Below are 19,009 nucleotides of genomic sequence, written 5' to 3'. Positions count from 1 at the left end.
ATACAATCAGGATTGAATAGGATATATTACTACACAAATATACACATCCGAGTACAACAAAGAAACGGGAATCGTGAATTCATGATTTCATGACAACAAGAAGAGGTATTTAGTTGTGGCGACCGAGACCCCTGGCTTGCTTTCCAAGGCCCTTAGCCTCAGTGCGCTTGGCCTTTGCAAGGCGAGCTCTGGAGTAGGCCAAGTCAGACTATGCGAGCAAAGTAGCTTAAATTTACGGGAACTCACTCTTCAACAGCCTGTGCTTCGAGTTGCTTGCAATGTTCACGGGCCTCGAGGACAGCACGACGAGCAAGCTCCAGAGCACGATCGGCCTCACTTTCAGCCTTTTCAGCCGCTGATAGCTTCTCGCGCGCAGCCAGTACGTTAGGATCCCTAGATTCAGAAAAAGAAAGAACAAGTCAGTATGACATGTACATCTAAATCAAGGTGCTTGGATTGAGACTTGCCTATCAAGTACAGGGTCGGACTTGCGTTGGCCGCCCATGCCGAACAGGCCTCTACGGCGAGGCTGGGTATCGGAATTGACAGAGCTCATGCTTGAGCTCGAGCGGCGGCGGGCAAACATGGAGCGCGAGCGACGAGAGGAGGAGCCGCTTGTAGCGGTGGCAGGTGGAGGTGTGGGTGGAGCAGGCTCAGCGCGTTTTCCGAAAAGAGGCATTTTGATTGTACTGTGTTACTACTGGGCGGTGGGAAGAAGAACGTAAGTGGATGGTGAGCATTTACGAGAGCCTCTATAGACTTTTATACGGTCTTTTGTGGAGCTCCACTACACTACTACGCCATGGCACATGTGTGCAGCTCCAAGTTGTGTCTCATACATGACGTCTTGCCCAGAAGAACTAGGCATCATGGCACAGAGTTCGGTACCGATAAGCGTGGACTGGGCGCTTGTGCCTTCATTCGCACTTTTCCGGAACTTCTCGAACAACTAAAACTCCATGCGTGGCTAATCCAAAAATGCACTCGCGGGACTATGTATCACAACCAAAAAGCTCAGCCCCGGGCCCGAACGCGCGGGTGCGAGGCCCGTATACCGTCATGATATACAATACATGTGAGAGATAAGTTTGCAAGCATAGGTGACTAGTGTAGAGTTCAACGCATACAACGTAAGTACCAGATCAGAAATTCTTCAACCCTCACTCGCCCAGGAAAGGCTTTCATTGGTTAATAGTGCATAGGATCACATTAAAGACGCAAAGGATAGATCCCGGGCACTTATTAATCTACAATTTTATTTGTACAAAGGTGTGTTATCATATGTGGTTCGAGCCTGCGCTTCTGATCATACTTGGTACGCACTTCGGTAGCCACCCAGTAGATCGTAAAGAAACTTTCGTTTAAGTCTCTGTGCTTTGGGCAAGCCTTTATCGACTCTTGATTGTTGGCATAGTCGTGCGTTAGCAGTAGCGTACAATCGTGTTCAGACTGCATTCTAGGGCCTTTATGGACCCCAGTTTCCTACAGTATCAGGCAGATATATACGACGTAAACACTTGACAAAACTAAAAGGGCTAGTACAGGGAGTCACACCTAGCTTAATCACTCGGATCCTTACTGCGCAAAACCTCCATTTAACCCGGCTATTGGCACTGAGGCTCCAGGATGCAATGACCCCCTTCGTGAAATCGCAGGAGTGGCAGAGCCCCTTCCAGGACCTGGTGTCGCAGAGCCTCGGCCAGGTCCAGGGGTAGCTGACGTCTGGCCCGGCCCGGGAGTGGTAGGGGGATGTGTAGGGGCTGGCGTCTTTGCTTCGTCAACAGGTTGCTGTTCATCCACAGGTGCAGGTGGGGGTGGCCCCGAGCGCCTAGTTCAAAGCGTGAGTTAAATATGCAAATTGCAGAACGATTGGTACGCACCATGTCCTCCAGTGCTCAAATTGATAATGCTCCAATCTCATCCTCGTCAAAGGGTTCTTTAATTCGTTTCTGAACTGTTCATGCTGTAACAATTCCAAAAAGTGAAGGCAATGAGGATATCTGCCGAAACCAAACATTTTATAGGACTGAACGAACCAAAGAGAGCCGAACTCACACTATGAACCTCGCATACTCGCTCTTACGCCAATACTGGAGATATTGTAAATAATTGATAAATGCTTGATCTTCTAGCAATCCTTCACTAGCCAGATTCTCAAGATAAAACGGATTTGCGAGGGCCTGAACAAATTCGAGCTCTAATTCAAAACGAGCCCGATTCGCTGTACGCATCGGTGTGCTATTGGGTTCTACTGCCGCCATGGTCGTTGAACGCGACCCTGTTCACAAACGCCGAGCTGTTGTGACCGATAGCGGTTACATAACCAGAGCCCCAAACAGCGCGTCACCAAACAACAATGAACGCTCGACCGCCCGATTCCATACTGCGCTGTACGCATCACTTTGCTGCAAGGCCGAGCCTTACATTTGAAGAGGCCATCCAGTTTCTGCACCAACTATGTTCAGGACCCGGTGCAAACCTAACCTACAGCTGGCAGTTCATTGACAAACCATCTGGTGCGTGTTCAAGCCACTTTTCAGAGTTGAATTGATAGTATACTAACTAAGTAGAATGACAGAGGGAGACATATGTGTATACTTCCAAGTATCTGCCCCAACTCCTCTCATTGATGGCATACATTACTTGGACAATGAGACGACTTACAGGCCTAGTCAGGAATTGGAGGTACAGGAAGTGAGATTTGGATTTATTCCGGGTAAGTTTATCTAGTTATATCCCCCTCCAACCCAACTGATCACATTGTGACAGGTATCGGAGAAAAGGAGGCTGGTCGAGTTCGTAAGCGATATCGGCTCGTACATGGGGGACACCCGAGTATTGTCCTTGTTCACTATACCAAGGGACCCGCAAAGCGTGCGTAAGATCATCATTGACAAGAATAATTTCGCTAACTTGATGATTGATACAGCTTTGCCTCCAACGATGAACGTACCCATTCGGAATTATCCTCTTCCAATTATAAATGAGCCTCCCATGTATGTCGTTGGTGAAAAGAGTGGTCAGAGGGTGATGGCACCAAATGCAGGTATGTTCTTACTCTAATTTAAATCCGACACCCCCTTATTTCCCATATAGTCCAGTTAGCCAACCAGCAACAGCAACTTGATGCACTGGCAGCGAGCCGCAGGCATGCAGGCATGCAGCCTCAGGCTAGAAAGCAAGATGACGATAGCGATGGTTGGTGTATTGTCATCCTAAATTCAATAGCTCACATGCCGAACTGCATTACAGAGGAATCAAATCGAGTATCAACTCGTGCGCTTGCCGTTACTCGATTTAAACGAAACCATGAACTTCTGGCTGAAATATTTGCTGTTAATGCCGCAGGTAAGATGTTAAGCCCACATATGGTCGAGTGCTAGCGCTGACAGTTCCAATAGCTAATGTCAAGGCGGTACCTTCGCCCTACGAGAAAACCGACAAGGCTGAGCTTGAGGCTAAATTTGCAAGTTAACATTTCACAATCCCTGAACTAGTCTAATGCTTCAACCTCACAGGAGCAAGCGAAGCGCGAGCTAGCCGAATTGACAGAGAAACTAAGCCAGGAAGAGCATGATATGGAGGATGTGATCAAAATTGATGAGACAACTCCTGCAAGGGAGGCACCCAAAACTTCTACATGAGAATTTGTACAACGATACTAGTACTCGCTAATTGACACCTTTTTTATACTTAATCGGCTGAGGGATAACTCCCATTTCAGCTCTAACTCGTCTGGCAACCAGAGCCCCAGAAGCCAGGGTCCAATTGATATGAGGCTCAGCGCTTTGATCGAGTGGTAAATAACCACCACAATGAGCGAGAATCTCTCTTATGGAAAGGAGCTCCCTGTGAGGCTACCTCGCCCGATCTCTATGAGTTTTACTAAATGGCCTTTAACAGGACCAAGTTCCAGCCATCAATGCGACACTTACACATCAACTTGTCCTCCTTACAGATGTCCGTGAATTGATTAAGGAAAGGGTTGCACTCGAAAAGGAATACTCTATAAGACTATCTGTAAGATATGGGCGTCTCTGCAAAATAGACGCGTCTAATCAAATCAACAGGCTATCGCGAAGAAAGCGGAGGAGAAACGGGCCAGGCATATGACACATGCTGTTCTAGGAGAAGAATGTAGCAAGGCATGGACAGATACGGACGTTCGTTCAAGGTAAGTAGCAACTATTGCTATTATACCCGCTCACAACTCTATCACAGCACACTTGACAAGGCATTCACAGCATTGATCAATTCGTACGAGAACACAGCCTCAGATCACGACTCGTTCGCGAGCGCCCTGTCTGCAGACGTGGGGGACGCGTTGAAGTTGCTGGAGCGTTCCAAAGATGAATCTCGGAAAAAGCAAATGGTGTTCTTTGCTAAGCTTGTCGCGGAGCGGGATAGGATTTATGGGGAACGATTGAAAGCCAAACAAAAGGTAGATATCCTGACCCTGCGCCACTACCTAATGAGGCATTGATTCTTTGAACAGTATGACGAAGAATGCGACGGCGTGGAAACATTCAGGCAGAAACAGGCAAGTCGAGTAATCAAGTCCTACTTTGCGTTTAAATTACAACACAGATATTAGGATAGGGCTGCTGATGATAAGCATGCTGATCGCGCCGCCAAGCAACTGGAGCAGCAGAAAGTAGAAATGCAGAACAGAAAGAAGTAAGTCTTTTTTGGTCTTTTTCAACCAAAACTGAATGCTCCCCCCCCCCCTAAACAGCGCCTATTTGATCCAGATTGCAGTAGCCAATGGTGCTAAGGATAGATTTTATGATGACGAACTCCCTTTACTTGAAGATGTAAGTGTATATACCTTTTCCATTTGCATCTAACTAAACGAGTCCTTTTCGCCAGCAATTTCGTGAGCACTCTGGATAATCTGACGAATTAACATGCTAAGTGGTCCAATGCAGAGATGCATCATGCAGATACCATGCGACGAATGACTAGGTTGCTGCTTCACTCTCAGGCCTTGCACGAAGGTCATCTGGAATCTGTCCGGCGGTACGTTATCAATCAGTCGTGACGCAATGTCCCTTTGAACACCCTACTTCTATCTTAGTTCGTGGCTAACACACAAGCCGCTCTCAATGCTGTCGACCCTTTGTACGACCAAAAACTCTATGCGAGCTTTAATCGACGGCCTTTTAGTAAACCCGAAGACTGGGCCTTCGAACCTTGTGAAAGGTATTACGACACTGTGAGCTCGAGTTTCATTGGGTCTCAGCTACATCCGTTTCATCCACCCTTTGTATTTAGCCCGAGGTCATAACCGAGCCTGAACCCAAGATCCTGCTCCAAAACAAACTTCAACGGTCCAGGCAAAAGCTCGCGGAGCTCATTCCTCAAATCGAGGATAAATGTGGGTTAAATGCATCTAGGATATGTAGCTATGCTGAAGGGTTCGGATCTAGCTCGGGACGTGGCGAGGCTCACTAAACTCGTGGAATCATACGGGTCAAATCCCACTCTGGGGAACTATGATGAGGTTTGGGAGGTATGCGCTTCATCCAAGCTAAAGACGCACACATCACTAAAACACTTGCAGAACTTGTTGGAAGCAACCCATCAGCTCACCGATTTGGAGCTGCTCCGGGTTGGATACCAAGCTGAAATGAAAGTGATTGCGGGTGCGCTTGGAGGTACGGAAACGGCTATTGATCCGCACTTTCACACCAATTCAAGTTTCTAAAATCCGATTAGGAGACGAGGGCGCTCAGAAACCACATGAATTTAAGAGCACCTCATTTTCAATTCCTGCCCCGTGTGGATATTGTAAGGTATGATCATAGATTCGGGTATATGCTACATTTATTTAGTATATTATTAATTCAGTCAAATATCTGGGGCCTTAGCAAGCCTGGAAAGACTTGCAAAAATTGTGGCATATCGGTACATACGCGATGTGAACTCAAGGCACGATGTGTTTTTATTTTCAGTATAGATGATTGACTGACAGTAATGGTTTAGATGCCAGCCGAATGTGGCATTGCACCAGAACTAAGTTCTAGCAAAGCCAATTCGTTGGCGAGAGGTCAGCACTATCTATTAAGGTCAAACAAACGACTCACAAACACTGTGTATAGCTTCATCTATTAACTCCGTGGCTCCATCGGTATCATCCATCGCGCCAGCCAGTTCTCCTGTGGGCGGTAGCCCAGCTCCTCACGGACTAATGCCCTTTCTCGACCCATGCCTCCACCAGCAACTGCCCCTCCAGCGGCAGCCCACCACAAAAGCCAAGGTTTTGTACAGCTACGCAGCAACGGGCGAATTTGAGGTTTCAATCACTGGTACGCCGCTTTGTCATCCCTTGGCTAATATTTCCTCATTATATCTAACAGAGGGTAGTATGGTTGAAATCGTTGAACATGATGATGGTTCTGGCTGGGTCAAAATCCTCAATGAACAGGGGGCCGAAGGGCTTGTCCCAGCAACCTACATCGAGGTTGTAGCCCCAGCATTAAACAAGAGAAGGGCGCCTCCTCCACCTACTCGAGGTGCCTCTGCTGCAAAGCTTGGTAGGTTGCGTACACGCATAAAATCCATTAGACTGAATACGGTCTACCTAATAGTCAAAGCATTGTATTCCTACGAGGCGCAGGGAGACGATGACTATCACTAAAAGAGGGAACGACTTACGAGCTGACCCCTAACGGCGAGAATGCTGGTGATGGGTGGTGGGAAGGTATTGATTCGAAGGGGAAGAAGGTTGGTTATCTACTTGATACTTCCCTGTGGTTGGACTTATGTTGGCGATTATAGGGTATCTTCCCAAGCAACTATGTGTGTAACCATTCTCCTTCGCTACTTTTACTTACTGACGGAACTCGATTAAGGTCGAACGTGTTTGATACCACATACGTGGGCTTTAGTATCGACTCGAGTTTTCCTTCAGTCTGATAGCCACATTCATGGATACACGTATTATAATAGCACAATATAAATCCTGGACAAAGCGATAAACAAATCAGGCGCTCAAGTGTCATGTTGTGATCATCGGACGTTATGTCCCGGCATTCCATACATCCCTACGCCCCCCATGCCCATTCCGCTCATACCTCCTCCATGAGTGGGCGGAGTGGGCCCTGAGGGACCAAAAGGTGTACCTACAGATCCTGTGGGATACAAACCTTGAAACGAATGTCAGAATACCATTACGAAATGTGCACACGGAACGTGCTTACCAGGTGTGGGGAAAGGTTGCCCCATTCCCATCGAGTTCATGCCATTCATCTGCATGCCCATTCCGGGAAGAGATATATTCATGTTATGGGATACAGCAGTGTGGTGCACGTGGGCCGGGGTCGGGGCAGAGGGGGACGATGCCAGTGGGTTGTAGTTAGGACCGAGGCCATACAGCTGACCGCTGATTCAAAGAAAATTTAAGCATTCTGAATAAATACCTCTAATGATTTCTCACCTGTATTTTGATTCGTCGAATTGGTCAGGGAAATAATGCTCTTTCATTTTGAAGAAAGTCATAGACGTAAGCAAAGCGTCAGAACCAGCTTGCTGCAATGGCCCTATTCTTTGAACCTACGGGAGGTGTACACTGTTACTTATTTATGCGTCAGTGCTGCCGAACTACTTACTCCGAGTTCGTCGGCTATCTCCTGGAGTCCTCCTTTGGTGGCGCGAATGCTCCTCGTGATAAACTAGAGATTCATATCAATAGACTGGAAATAAGAGTGTTAGGATTTCTTGCCTTAATGTCCAAAATATTGGGAAACCAGATGTGCACGAGCTCGAAGAAATCTTCCTCGACTGAAGGTAGTGGCGCATTTGTTAGGAGCCGGAGGAGATATCCAAAGTCATAACCACTGAACCGAAATATCAAGACACACCCCAGTCATCAAGAGTAGGATTTGGTCCACACACCTATGGAAGCTGATCCATTTTACATTCTCAAATATTACCAAGCCGCTGGTGATTAAGAGCTCAGCAAAATCATTGGGCTTGATACCGTATTGGGGATCTTCGTGTCGACTAAAGTCAAGTCCAGCTTTTTGTAAGTTTTCAATAGAGTCTGCTGAATACATGTCATCACTTCAAGGAGCGAAAAGTCAGATTTTTTTTTCGTTCGCGTCATCAAATTGCCCTAACTTACTTGACGCTAAAGTGGAAGTTGAATTGCCATGTGCATGTGCCATCAGGCATGTTTCCGTTGGCGTCGGAGAGTGTGATTCCAATTTGGATAATTTTGAGCAAATCGACGTTACAGCGCATCGTCTGGTAATGATAGTCAGACGATGTCTTGAATGTCCCTATTGGGCGCGCAACCACGCCAGGGAATTCGGTATCCTATCTCAATCCGATGAGTGAACATATATATCTAGGATTGCCACAAATTCACCATTGATATGTATGGGTACTGATCCACCAATGAACGTATGGTATGCATCTCTTGGTCGAGGTTTGGTGCCCACACATCACGTATTCTGGGCACATTAGCCATATCGCCTCAGTGTTTCAGGACGTAGTGATCAAGCTACAGTTTTGAAGTGCTAGTATCTTAAAAATATCCAGTAATCAGCCGATAGCTCCCTGGTGTTGGTTTAAGGAACGAACTGTCGATGCCGGTGGATGAGGTTTGGTAATCCTTAATTGGAAATTCCTATTTGGGCGTCTCTGGAAGAACGCAGCAACATATATGTTAACACTGGCAAATACACCCCGACATTCATGACGACAAACACTGACACGACAATGCAAGGCCTTTATCAGGGCAAACACGCACTGTATTTACTAAATCGCTTGATTGATTCTGATCCTCTCCCCTATCATTCTCATCATGGAACTCGAAGCTTTATTTATTGAGTGACGTGGTATTAGGTCCATGTGTCTACTGTTTTCCCCCATTGTCATACTGCTTTCCCTATCTTCACGCATTTTTGGGCTCATATTGACAAAAACTTAAAGCATGGACTATTCGCTGCTCTTCCATAACTTGAACGTGGATCTGGACTGCGTATTTTTACCAACTGACCATGGACCATCGCGAAACAGGACGGGACTTCTGCGCGGTCTTGTCTAGGAACTCAGACTGGCATGATAATAGACATACATGAATAGAGCTTCATAAACAAACTTACATAGCACTGGATTGCCTGAGTAAGTAACTCGAGCGCTGGTTACCTTTTTTGTACGACCATGATGCGAGATAGAATCCTGCACCAGTATTGCAGACCAATAGCATTCTTCTTGGAGTGTGCATCCCAATCCTCTTCTGCGCCGGTGATGCCGTCGCTTACCTTACGCGTATTTACCCGACTTCGCATACATTCACTGTTGAAACTGAGCTGGGCTCTGCATTGCTGCATCTGGAGGTCTTTGGAATATGAATTTCGTTTCGTCTGAATATAAATGCCAATTCTGGTGTGCTAGTTCAGGACTACCGATCCGCACTTTGCGATGCTCAAGCTCAACGTTGTTCTAATTTACGGCGCACTCCTCTTGAGAGGAGTGTCAGCCGGGAGTGTATTTGCTCACTTCATGGTCAGTGTTCCTGGAAAACACTTTCTAACCACCGACCAACAACCCGTATCATTGTTTATAGGCACAGAACTCTTATTCATATGGTCAAGGGGACTGGGCCAACGATATCAATACCGCTGCTGGTATTGGAATCGATGGGTTTGGTCAGCTTCGATTATTTTACCGCCTTGTGGAACACATCTGATGTCTCTTTAGTTCTCAACCTCGCTGGATTTGACTGGGAAGCTGATCGAATCAATAAAGCCTATGCAGCGGCTGAGCAAAGGGGGTCGTTCTCCTTCTTTTACTCGTTTGATATGGGCTACTCTGTCTGGGATATTTCCCGAATGACTACGCAAATCACCGCCCATGCCTCTTCCCCTCGTACATATAGGTGGAATGGCAAGGTTTTGGTTTCTACCTATGGTGGCTCGGACCGCGGTGATGCTTTTTGGAGTCAATTAAAAACCTCCTGTGCAAACGCCGGCGTTCAGATAGTCTTTGCGTCTGCTTTCACTGATTACAGAAACCCAGATGGAGCAAGCGGACTTGTAGGCAAGTTTTCTTCAATTGATGGATTCTTCAATTGGTGGTCCTGGTAAGTTGGGTGTGCGCACACTATACTTAATGTTAGTTGATCAATTGATATAATTAGGCCCGAGGATAATGGTCAACTGTTGACCACGGTAAGCGATTTGGCATTCAAGAACGCTATCAAACAGAGTCGCTCAGGGCCATATATTATGTGTATGTTGCTAATTGTACATAAACATCCATGTGCATTGCTAAAGCACTTTTCACAAAGCTGTCTCCCCTTGACAGTTCAAAGAAATGGGTGGGACGCAAAATTGGGTTCAACTCAGTGATACCCTCTGGGACTACCGATGGAAACAAGCAATCAACGACGTCAAGCCCGACATTGTCGAGATTGTTACGCGGAACGACTATGCTGAATCTCATTACATTGGGGATATCAACCCAAACGTTTACCTCGACCCAACTGTATCACAGTACGTGAATGGGTTCGTACATGCGCCATGGAGGATTGTGGCAGATTACTACATCAAGTAGTACAAGAGCGGAAGTGCACCGGCAGTCGGGGTGAGTACTATTCTTATCCATATCTAGTCGAATTTTAACATGTGTACGGTGATTAGAAGGATCAAGTCGTATTCTGGTACCGGAACCATCCCAAGGGCGTCTCTTGTTCCCAAGGCGACAGGCCCCGGAACTCGCAATATCCGGTCGATGCTGTGTTTGCTCTTGCACTCCTAACCAGTCCGGCGACTGTCACTCTCGATATTGGTTCCAATCACTTCCAATGGAATGCCCCCGCGGGATCCTCTATGGGCTCAGTGCCCTTCCCTCCAGAAGATACGCAAATCCCGTACATCCAAATCATCCGCAACGGAATCAAAGTCAAAGATGGGTACGGATCGACATACGTGACAAACTCGTGCCCGATCTACAACTTTAACCCGTTCGTTGGTGTGATTGGATAGATACAGTAGCGCAGATTGAATGTATATCATCGATGTCGAAGACGATTGCAATAGGATGCCAAGTTTTTACATACATTGATTGGCTTCGCCAGTCAGCACAAAAGTGGAGCCGGCAATTGTCCCGATGCTTCGCCGTAACTCTGTCTAGTGATCGAATACTAGCGAATTCAGCGCTGCGTCTTGTGAGCAAGGAAATAGGAGGCAGAGCTATTTTGGCTCCTGCTTGCGGCTTGACGAGGTCCCAAGGGATGTCTGATATAGTCAAATATAGATCCATCTATTGCCAAAGAATAATAGATCGTCTGAGGCTACCAGAAGAGAACACACGTGCGACTGCCAGGGTCGGACTGTGGCGCTTATGTCAGCCGAGGAGTGAGTTAAACATCCAGTGGACTCCTATTTCGTCATACTGGATTACTGGTGCTCAAAAACCCACCCGAGGGCTCACCGTGCAGACTCGCTATCCACGATGATCCCCTTGACCATCCTAGCTGCTGTATCCGCCTCGCTGGCAGCACCTTTGGGCCAAGTCCAGCTTGGTGGAGACGTACACATACTTCACGGTACACTTTCTTCATGGGCTCGTTCGGTCAAGAAAGACTTCCTAAGCGACATTCGGGCATGCGCACCCGCCATCCGAACCAACACTACCTCTCAATCGGAGGCTTGCGCCAGAGCTTCCGAATGGTCTATTGTCATGGGCAACGAGGCTGGTGACCTCGACTCCCTTACCAGCGCAATTGCTTGGGCCTTTTACCTCGCTCATGAGAATATGGATGACAATAATACCAAAGGAAAAGGAAATAAGGGAAAGAAAGGAAAGCACCATAATCCCAAAGAACGTCCCGTCGTACCCCTGCTTCAGACTGAAGAAGATGCCATCGACCTACGCCCTGAAAATAAACTCGCTCTGCGAGAGTATGGCAACATGAGGCGCGGACACGCCGATATTCTCAGTGAGTCTTCTTGTTTCAGTGCGAGTGCATCTCACCAATCCGTCTGAGTGAAGCCATTGACGAGCTACCTCTTCCTCCCGGCGAGATAGCACCACATCTTGGGGGTATTTACCTCGTAGATCATAATCGTCTCCGCTCCGACTGGGGAGAAGCTGGCGCCAAGATAGTCAAAGGTGTCTTGGATCACCACAATGATCTTGGTATGACCACGTTGCTATGCTCCAATACAAAACACTGACGACATAAATTGATGTAGAATTGTATCCTAATGCCAAGCCTCGCGTTATCGAACCCACCGGCTCTTGTGCCAGTCTTATTGTACACGAAATTCTTCAACTGTGGGACAAGGATGATGATGACCGAGTGTACAATGAGCGGGAGTGTGTAGATGTGAGTTTCAACCCACGTAATTTATCTCACTGCGCTAAAGCTTGCCGTTTTAGAAAACTGCGTTTAAACAGAAGCAGCACCCTACAGATATCCCAACGGAACTTGCAGATTTGTTGCTTGCTGTTATTGCCCTCGATACAGACGACTTTCACCGTGGAACTGGACGCGACCTCCATGCATCTAAAGCTGTATGGCGTTGGAGCTCCTTCTGCGGAGATGGGGAAGATAGGGATGATGTTATGGATCGGTAAGCACAAATGAGCATAACAGGAACCATTGGTTAACATTTATACTGCCAGACTTGACAAAGAGCTTGGGACTGCCAAGAAGGACTTGAGGCACTTGAATGTTAGAGATCTTCTTAGGCGAGACTGGAAAGGCGATATGTAAGTTCTCCAGAGACACTATAGCGCTCAGTTCAGCGTCGTTGATATGGCTGGTTCTCTTCAGCATTCCGGCTCCGAACGCATCTGCCCCTGCTCTTCACCTCGGAATCGCCTCCATCCCTGTGTCAATGCGAAATCAAATTGCTCGCGTCGGAAACCATACTCCAGCCGCGTGGTTTGAAGCTGAGAAGGCTTGGACCAAAGAAATCTATGCCGACGTCAGTTTGGCGCTTACAAGCTACCGCGAGGGAGGTATAGGCGATGAGTCTATCCCTTCCAACTTCGACGACGAAGACGATAACGATAACGACAACGATGATGATGACGATGATGGCGATACAAAGAAGGGAGCCAAGCGTCGCGAAATTGCGCTTGTGGTGCAGGACGGCCGGCGCTTGACCCGCGACATGGCTAACTCACTATTCGAGACGATCAAGTCTGAAATCGAAACGGCTTCTGAACTCAACGTCACAGCCTGGACCATAGATCTTGGCGGTCAGAGACGAGCGATATGGGATCAATTTTATACTAAAGCGAGTAGGAAAGTTGTTCGACCAGTTGTCGAGCGAGCCGTAGAGGGGTGGTATGGTCAACCAGTATACCGCCAATTGTTAGGTGAGGCATAGATGGTGATTTGTTATTCTTGAGGTTGTAGATTATAATATGCTTTTTCGGAGTGTATTCTCGCCTTTTGTCATGTGCAACTCCATACCCTTCAGTTTCTGTGTACTGGTGACTGTTATATAAACTTTCTGAATTTTAATCTAATGAGATGAACCATTTTGTAGCCTATTTGACACGGGCGCGAAGATATGTCACATATGAAAACTCATTCTTACAATTACTCAGGCTTATTGTTTGTTGAACGATTGGTCCATAAGTCGAGTTGGATTTTAAAGCATTGGATGGTGACTAGAGTAAGATGAATAGCCACAGAAATCCGGGCCGGGAGGATTAAAAACTTAAAACACACCGACTAGGACTGCATTGGACATTGAATAAGTCACATGGACAACCTATATGGGATAGACCGAGGTCAAAACCTTGAGTGGTGCCCTGATTGTTGTATACACTTACTAATATAGTGTACTTGTATCGAACGTGAAGAGGATAATCGGGCTCATTCGAGTTCGAATATTTTCTCTTTAGTTCTGAAGTCGTGCGACTTCCATTTCCTACCTGCAGATAGAAATAGATCTAGGGTAGAATGAGAATGTTAGGTTTATGAATAACTAGTGATAGGATTAAAATAGAACTGAGTGTGTGTTTCTCAAGTGACCGTGTGGACGCCTTTGCTGAGGGCGGCGAATGTTTTGCTAACTTAGGGCATATTATGACAGCTGCAAACATCCACGGTCGTGCAGCTATCCATCATGACGCAGGCCATCTTTCCTGAAGCTGATTTGCATACACGGTCACCTCATTTGGATCATTGTCACTGCTGTGCTAGTACGGTTTACTTACAGCAGCTAAATAATAGCTACAGCTGTTTCCGTTTCAGGCATATGTAGTACTGCAATAATTGATATAATGAGATTGCTATGCAACGGAGCTCCTATGTGCATATATGCTTAATAAACTATTAATTAGACCCGTTGATTTCGAGTGAATTCTCGACCGCCGTAACACTGAGTTATCCTAAACAACTGTGCTGCCGCATTTAGCTCCCCTTCCAGATTCCTCCTCCACAATTCTGGTGTTTTAACATTAGCATGTATAGGAGAAAGGCCAGATAGTATGTCATCGCTCCAAATGTTTGTGAAGCTAGCGAAAAGTGGCCCCATGTTGCAATGGGTAGACAGGAATTTCTATTGGTGAAGACTGGTACTTGGGGGATGCTGGTAGACAATTGCTTATTTCAGTCATTATGACACGATTTGGAGGTAGTGTAATCTGTTTAGAAGATGTTTTAGAGGTAAGTTAAATAACTCCTTTGTCATAGACCCCCATAGTGTGAAGCTCCCCCACTAGATCCAGACCTGGAAAACGAGGTCAACCCATTACGCATTTGTACATTTAGTCGCTAAATTCTTTTTTTCTTTTTGTATATTAGATTGTTAAAGTAAAGAACCATACTCTTTGGAATGTTGGTCCGTTATGACAACGACTGATCTGTTGATTCCGATTGGAACTCGTCATAGAGGATGCTGGTGACGTTATTGCTACACCAGCATGCATGTTGTACGGATCGATATTGCCAAACATCACTCCGCATACGTAGGGTGTCTTAGCAACGAAAATACAGGTTACAAAGGCTGCGCAATTTTGTGACTACCTGCTGTTAGTTCCTAAATATTTTCAAGGACAAATTATGGTTGAATTAAAGTCGTTCGAAGGAAACCTGACTTGTGCGCACCTTGGAACACATAAATTTGTGCACTTTGAATTTACGTGCTAAATGTTGGAGACTGGGGAATAGTTGGGATGCTCAATAGTAGCAGTGACGTAACGTCAGACGCATATATCCAGTTGCCTGGGCTAGTTTGGAATTAGGTGTCACCCTAAAAAACATTAGCAGGCGAGTCAAAGGCCCAGACCGGCCACATGCAAATTCGATTGATTGGATACAACCTCTCCAATCCAAACAAGTGTTGAATCGCATGTTTGTCGGCTTCATACGAAATTCTTACCCCGGCTTCTGAGCAATATATATAATTTTCTGCTGAGAAGTGGCTGATATGTTGAACATCTTGGTTGTAAAGAAACAATCGGATTATCAATTTGATCCCTCATTGTCATTTTTCATGCATTTAAGGTCTGTGGTGGGTGCTGATTCCTTCGTTCGGTTCGTCTCCTCCCTCACGACTTAATAACGGACGGTCCTCATCCGCTATGTTTAAAAGCATTCCTCTTATTGCATTAGTCATGTCAAGTCTATCTGTGATTGGTGCTCCCGCTCCAGTCGTGAATGATGTGGTGCCAGTTGCATACAACATCAATGCTACTACTCTCGACAAACGTGTGACTCATGCTGGTCGGGTATGTCATGGCTATGCAATATTTAAACTACAGCAGGTTTAGAGTTGACGCAAAGGACAATCCAGGCTACTTGGTTCCATGCTGGCTTGGGTAATTGTGGGTACTGGGACAATGATGATACACCTATTGTCGCGGTGTCAACCGCCATGTACAAACAAGGGGGTAATTGCAACCAGGTAAAATAAAATATTCCTTACCTATAAAAGAGTTCAGTTGCTAAAGCAATGTTATAGTGGGTTGAGCTAGTTAACACTGAAAACGGGAAAAAGGTATATGCAAAAATGAGGGATAGTTGTCCTCCGTGCGGCTATAATGATGTTGGTCAGTGGAACAATCGTCCTGGCCCTACGTTTGTTCTAATTGATGAATTGCGTAGATCTTTCTCCAAATGCTTTCGAAGCACTTGCCCCTCTGTCTCAAGGTGTTCTCCCAGTATCATGGCATGTAAGTCCACATCCCTGCATATTACGAGTTTGTACATGAACATTTTTGGTAGTTTATGAACCGCAATTGGTCTCCATGATATATTATAAAGGTAATGCTTGAGATTATTTAGTGCAAAACTTGGACGTATGTATAAGAGACCATAGACTTAGATTTGATTGTCACTTGTATACCCATCATGATGAGAGCACACTTCAATACTATAACCATTTTCTTCAGGCTGAGTAAAATCTGCACGTTTTGGGACGCTTCGCAGTTTGATTAAGTTTGGGCTTATAATCGAGCAGCCCAAACATATGCATAGGTGTACAGCCACACAACTCATTGAAAAGCACTGATTTGGTGCTGTTGACCGAACCTTTTCAGTGGTAGCCCGGGATTGTTCTTCGGCATTTTATGGTCAGAAGAGGCAGGAGCAAGCGCTTAGGCATGATCGAACCGCATACGCATTACCTTGGTTGTCAAATGTATACCCATTAAAAAGATTGATCTAGCCTAGATCCAGTTTCAAATTTCTGGTGCAAATCGGATTTCGTCGCCCATTTTTCAGCGAAATCAGTTTTACCGAAAACCAGGCTATTTCTTTGAGTCACCCTACTCGGCGTCCTAGATATCTGAATTGCTATATTAAGCCCTAGTAAGGGGTTCTATCGGAAACAGGCTGTGTTTTACTGTTATGGTCATTGTTTTGTGAGATGGGCGGTGCAGTGAGGCTTGCTGTTATCGAAGCACAACGAATCCCATCCCAAAAAGGCGAGCGAGCCTTGACAAGCGTAAGCGCTAGTGGGGTCAGAATTACAGCGTACGCGTTGGGCGCTTATCTCGATACCTCACCCCGGCCACGACCGGGAGCTGCCGTATAAAGCGCAGAGTACTGTCGCTGAACTACACTCAGTCTACCACCAACATGCGAGCGGTACTCAAGGCAGTACTCGCAACTTCCGTTTGCGTATACGGCGCCCAAGCGTCGTCGCAGCACAACTTACACTCTGGTCAACATCCGCTGACAGGCCAGCAAAAGTTCGGCACTGATGAGTTCAAGGTGGCCATCATTGGAGCTGGTAATTATTTCGTGACACATATGAATTTGAATCACATACTAATGCCGATTATAGGCGCCGCTGGGTCTTCCGCTGCATTCTGGCTATCACGAGCAAAGTCAAGATTGGGCGAGAATATAACGATAACGATATATGAAAAGAGCGATTATATTGGTGGTCGTGCGTGGCCCTTGTTCATCCTACATTCAAACAAGCTCACTTACAGTATTCCAGGCAGCACAACGGTTCGACCGTACGATGACGAGACCATTCCAACTGTGGAACTCGGTGGTTCGATTTACGTTGACGCCAATAAAAACATTGTTCGTGCTGTAAAGGAGTTTAACCTTTCTGTGATCAAGTATGGCGATGAAAACGAAGAAACTGGTATTTGGAACGGCAATGAATTCGTCCTCACAGTGAGTCATGTCAATGGGTGATTTGGATCGTCTACTTAATTATATCAGTTGAGTGGCGGGGGATGGAGAAGCTGGTGGACAACTGCCAAACTTTTCTGGAGATATGGCTATTCCCCGCTCAAAGTTCGAACGCTGTACGTTCCTGTGATTACGCTAGAACATACTTTCTAATTATCGTTTTAGAGTAAAAGATATGGTTGACACATACCTTAAACTATATCAGCCGCGGCACCCATATCCGTCCATCACTGCAATTGCTTCGTCGCTCAACTTCACTCACATCACTGCCGTACCCACTTCAAAATACTTGACTGAGAATGGTGTTAGCCCACTCTTTACCCACGAACTCATAGAAGCTGCAACGCGCGTTAACTATGGCCAAAACGTTGACGATATTCATGCACTTGAGGGCATGGTGAGCATGGCTGCAAACGGAGCTCACAGTGTCGCTGGTGGAAATTGGCAGGTGTTCGAAAGATGGGCCAAGGAGAGCGGCTCCAAAATACACCTAAAAACAACTGTCCAGCACCTACGTCAGGGCAGCAGTGGCAAATGGCATCTTGCTGTTGAAGGCGCTGATGAGAAGACATATGATGCTGTTGTTCTCGCTGCACCATACAAAAGTACTGGTATTAAGATTGAGGCCGCGGACCTCAATCTCGAGAAAGCGTTCCCACCTGTGGATTATGTGCATCTTCACGTCACCTTGCTTGCCACAACCGCAGAACATCCACAGGGGTCATACTTTTTCCCCTCTGCTCCAGAAACGCCTATTCCTCAAACGATTCTTACCACTTCCTCGGGATCAACCGAGCCAGAATTCAACAGTCTAACCTATCACGAGCGGATTCAACGCGCGGGTCAACCTCCCGAGTACATCGTTAAGATCTTCTCCAAAGAACGTGTGGCCGATGAGTGGCTTGAAAAGCTCTTCGGTGCGGGTACGGTTGGTTGGACTCGCAGGAAGGAGTGGGACGCATATCCTCGATTACCACCGACAACTACGTTCCCTTCTGTTAAGCCCACTGACGGTCTTTATTACGTCAATGCCTTCGAGCCGTGAGTTTGTGACTACCCTCACTACAATAGCCATAATATCTGACACATCCTATTTAGCTTCATTTCGACCATGGAGACAGAGACGATTGCGTCTCTAAATGCTGTTGACTTACTTTTGCATGATCGCTATGGACGCGGAGTCTGCGGGTACAAGTCAGATGAGTATCCAAACGAAGTCAAGCCCGCTGACTTCGCCTATGGTTGGGATTGCTGAGTTGATCAACGAAGTTCTGAAACATCGCTATTGCTTCAATTTCATTTAGTATACCTTCAGACTGTATAGTATTATCAAGCAATTTAACTAGCAAGTTCCGAATTTGAGCATAAATGCGGGCTTGACTC

At 46.3% G+C, this 19,009-nt stretch overlaps 8 protein-coding genes across 8 annotated transcripts; 5 read left to right on the top strand and 3 right to left on the bottom strand.

Annotated features, from left to right (window-relative positions):
- Window positions 1-109: 109 nt before the first annotated feature.
- RhiXN_02120 (uncharacterized protein) lies at window positions 110-679 on the bottom strand (the record flags this gene model as incomplete). Its single annotated transcript, XM_043321939.1, has 3 exons — window positions 110-188; window positions 247-393; window positions 489-679. The coding sequence occupies 3 exons, from the start codon at window positions 677-679 to the stop codon at window positions 110-112; spliced, it is 417 nt and encodes a 138-aa protein (XP_043187762.1).
- Window positions 680-1,575: 896 nt separating this feature from the next.
- On the bottom strand, window positions 1,576-2,261 carry RhiXN_02119 (mediator of RNA polymerase II transcription subunit; the record flags this gene model as incomplete). The annotated part of the gene is made up of 3 exons (XM_043321938.1): window positions 1,576-1,828; window positions 1,881-2,000; window positions 2,056-2,261. The coding sequence occupies 3 exons, from the start codon at window positions 2,259-2,261 to the stop codon at window positions 1,576-1,578; spliced, it is 579 nt and encodes a 192-aa protein (XP_043187761.1).
- Window positions 2,262-2,356: 95 nt separating this feature from the next.
- On the top strand, window positions 2,357-3,644 carry RhiXN_02118 (SWI/SNF complex protein; the record flags this gene model as incomplete). The annotated part of the gene is made up of 8 exons (XM_043321937.1): window positions 2,357-2,516; window positions 2,579-2,716; window positions 2,770-2,874; window positions 2,930-3,046; window positions 3,097-3,198; window positions 3,253-3,348; window positions 3,402-3,415; window positions 3,498-3,644. 8 exons carry the CDS (start codon window positions 2,357-2,359, stop codon window positions 3,642-3,644), a joined length of 879 nt encoding a protein of 292 aa, XP_043187760.1.
- A 171-nt stretch (window positions 3,645-3,815) lies between these two features.
- Window positions 3,816-6,640, top strand: RhiXN_02117 (cell division control protein; the record flags this gene model as incomplete). The annotated part of the gene is made up of 18 exons (XM_043321936.1): window positions 3,816-3,851; window positions 3,904-4,020; window positions 4,071-4,174; window positions 4,222-4,441; window positions 4,496-4,549; window positions 4,595-4,677; window positions 4,736-4,814; window positions 4,966-5,019; window positions 5,078-5,215; window positions 5,275-5,377; window positions 5,430-5,512; window positions 5,564-5,657; window positions 5,719-5,795; window positions 5,851-5,907; window positions 5,986-6,049; window positions 6,102-6,308; window positions 6,360-6,536; window positions 6,591-6,640. 18 exons carry the CDS (start codon window positions 3,816-3,818, stop codon window positions 6,638-6,640), a joined length of 1,797 nt encoding a protein of 598 aa, XP_043187759.1.
- Window positions 6,641-7,011: 371 nt separating this feature from the next.
- RhiXN_02116 (CCR4-Not complex component, Not1) lies at window positions 7,012-8,244 on the bottom strand (the record flags this gene model as incomplete). The annotated part of the gene is made up of 7 exons (XM_043321935.1): window positions 7,012-7,148; window positions 7,203-7,384; window positions 7,439-7,554; window positions 7,611-7,673; window positions 7,760-7,838; window positions 7,897-8,064; window positions 8,126-8,244. The coding sequence occupies 7 exons, from the start codon at window positions 8,242-8,244 to the stop codon at window positions 7,012-7,014; spliced, it is 864 nt and encodes a 287-aa protein (XP_043187758.1).
- Window positions 8,245-9,429: 1,185 nt separating this feature from the next.
- RhiXN_02115 (alpha-1,3-glucanase) lies at window positions 9,430-10,994 on the top strand (the record flags this gene model as incomplete). Its single annotated transcript, XM_043321934.1, has 7 exons — window positions 9,430-9,513; window positions 9,575-9,656; window positions 9,709-10,090; window positions 10,148-10,178; window positions 10,315-10,518; window positions 10,564-10,593; window positions 10,650-10,994. The coding sequence occupies 7 exons, from the start codon at window positions 9,430-9,432 to the stop codon at window positions 10,992-10,994; spliced, it is 1,158 nt and encodes a 385-aa protein (XP_043187757.1).
- A 469-nt stretch (window positions 10,995-11,463) lies between these two features.
- RhiXN_02114 (exopolyphosphatase) lies at window positions 11,464-13,352 on the top strand (the record flags this gene model as incomplete). Its single annotated transcript, XM_043321933.1, has 6 exons — window positions 11,464-11,950; window positions 12,004-12,150; window positions 12,207-12,340; window positions 12,394-12,587; window positions 12,640-12,726; window positions 12,791-13,352. The coding sequence occupies 6 exons, from the start codon at window positions 11,464-11,466 to the stop codon at window positions 13,350-13,352; spliced, it is 1,611 nt and encodes a 536-aa protein (XP_043187756.1).
- A 2,206-nt stretch (window positions 13,353-15,558) lies between these two features.
- Window positions 15,559-18,881, top strand: RhiXN_02113 (prenylcysteine lyase; the record flags this gene model as incomplete). The annotated part of the gene is made up of 10 exons (XM_043321932.1): window positions 15,559-15,705; window positions 15,771-15,881; window positions 15,939-16,026; window positions 16,082-16,149; window positions 17,045-17,210; window positions 17,265-17,369; window positions 17,424-17,608; window positions 17,657-17,742; window positions 17,792-18,667; window positions 18,725-18,881. 10 exons carry the CDS (start codon window positions 15,559-15,561, stop codon window positions 18,879-18,881), a joined length of 1,989 nt encoding a protein of 662 aa, XP_043187755.1.
- Between the last annotated feature and the right edge of the window lie 128 nt (window positions 18,882-19,009).

This window comes from Rhizoctonia solani, chromosome 16 (assembly GCF_016906535.1).
Source record: "Rhizoctonia solani chromosome 16, complete sequence".
NCBI classification, from domain to species: domain Eukaryota; kingdom Fungi; phylum Basidiomycota; class Agaricomycetes; order Cantharellales; family Ceratobasidiaceae; genus Rhizoctonia; species Rhizoctonia solani.
This window is presented reverse-complemented; position numbering and strand designations above follow the sequence as displayed.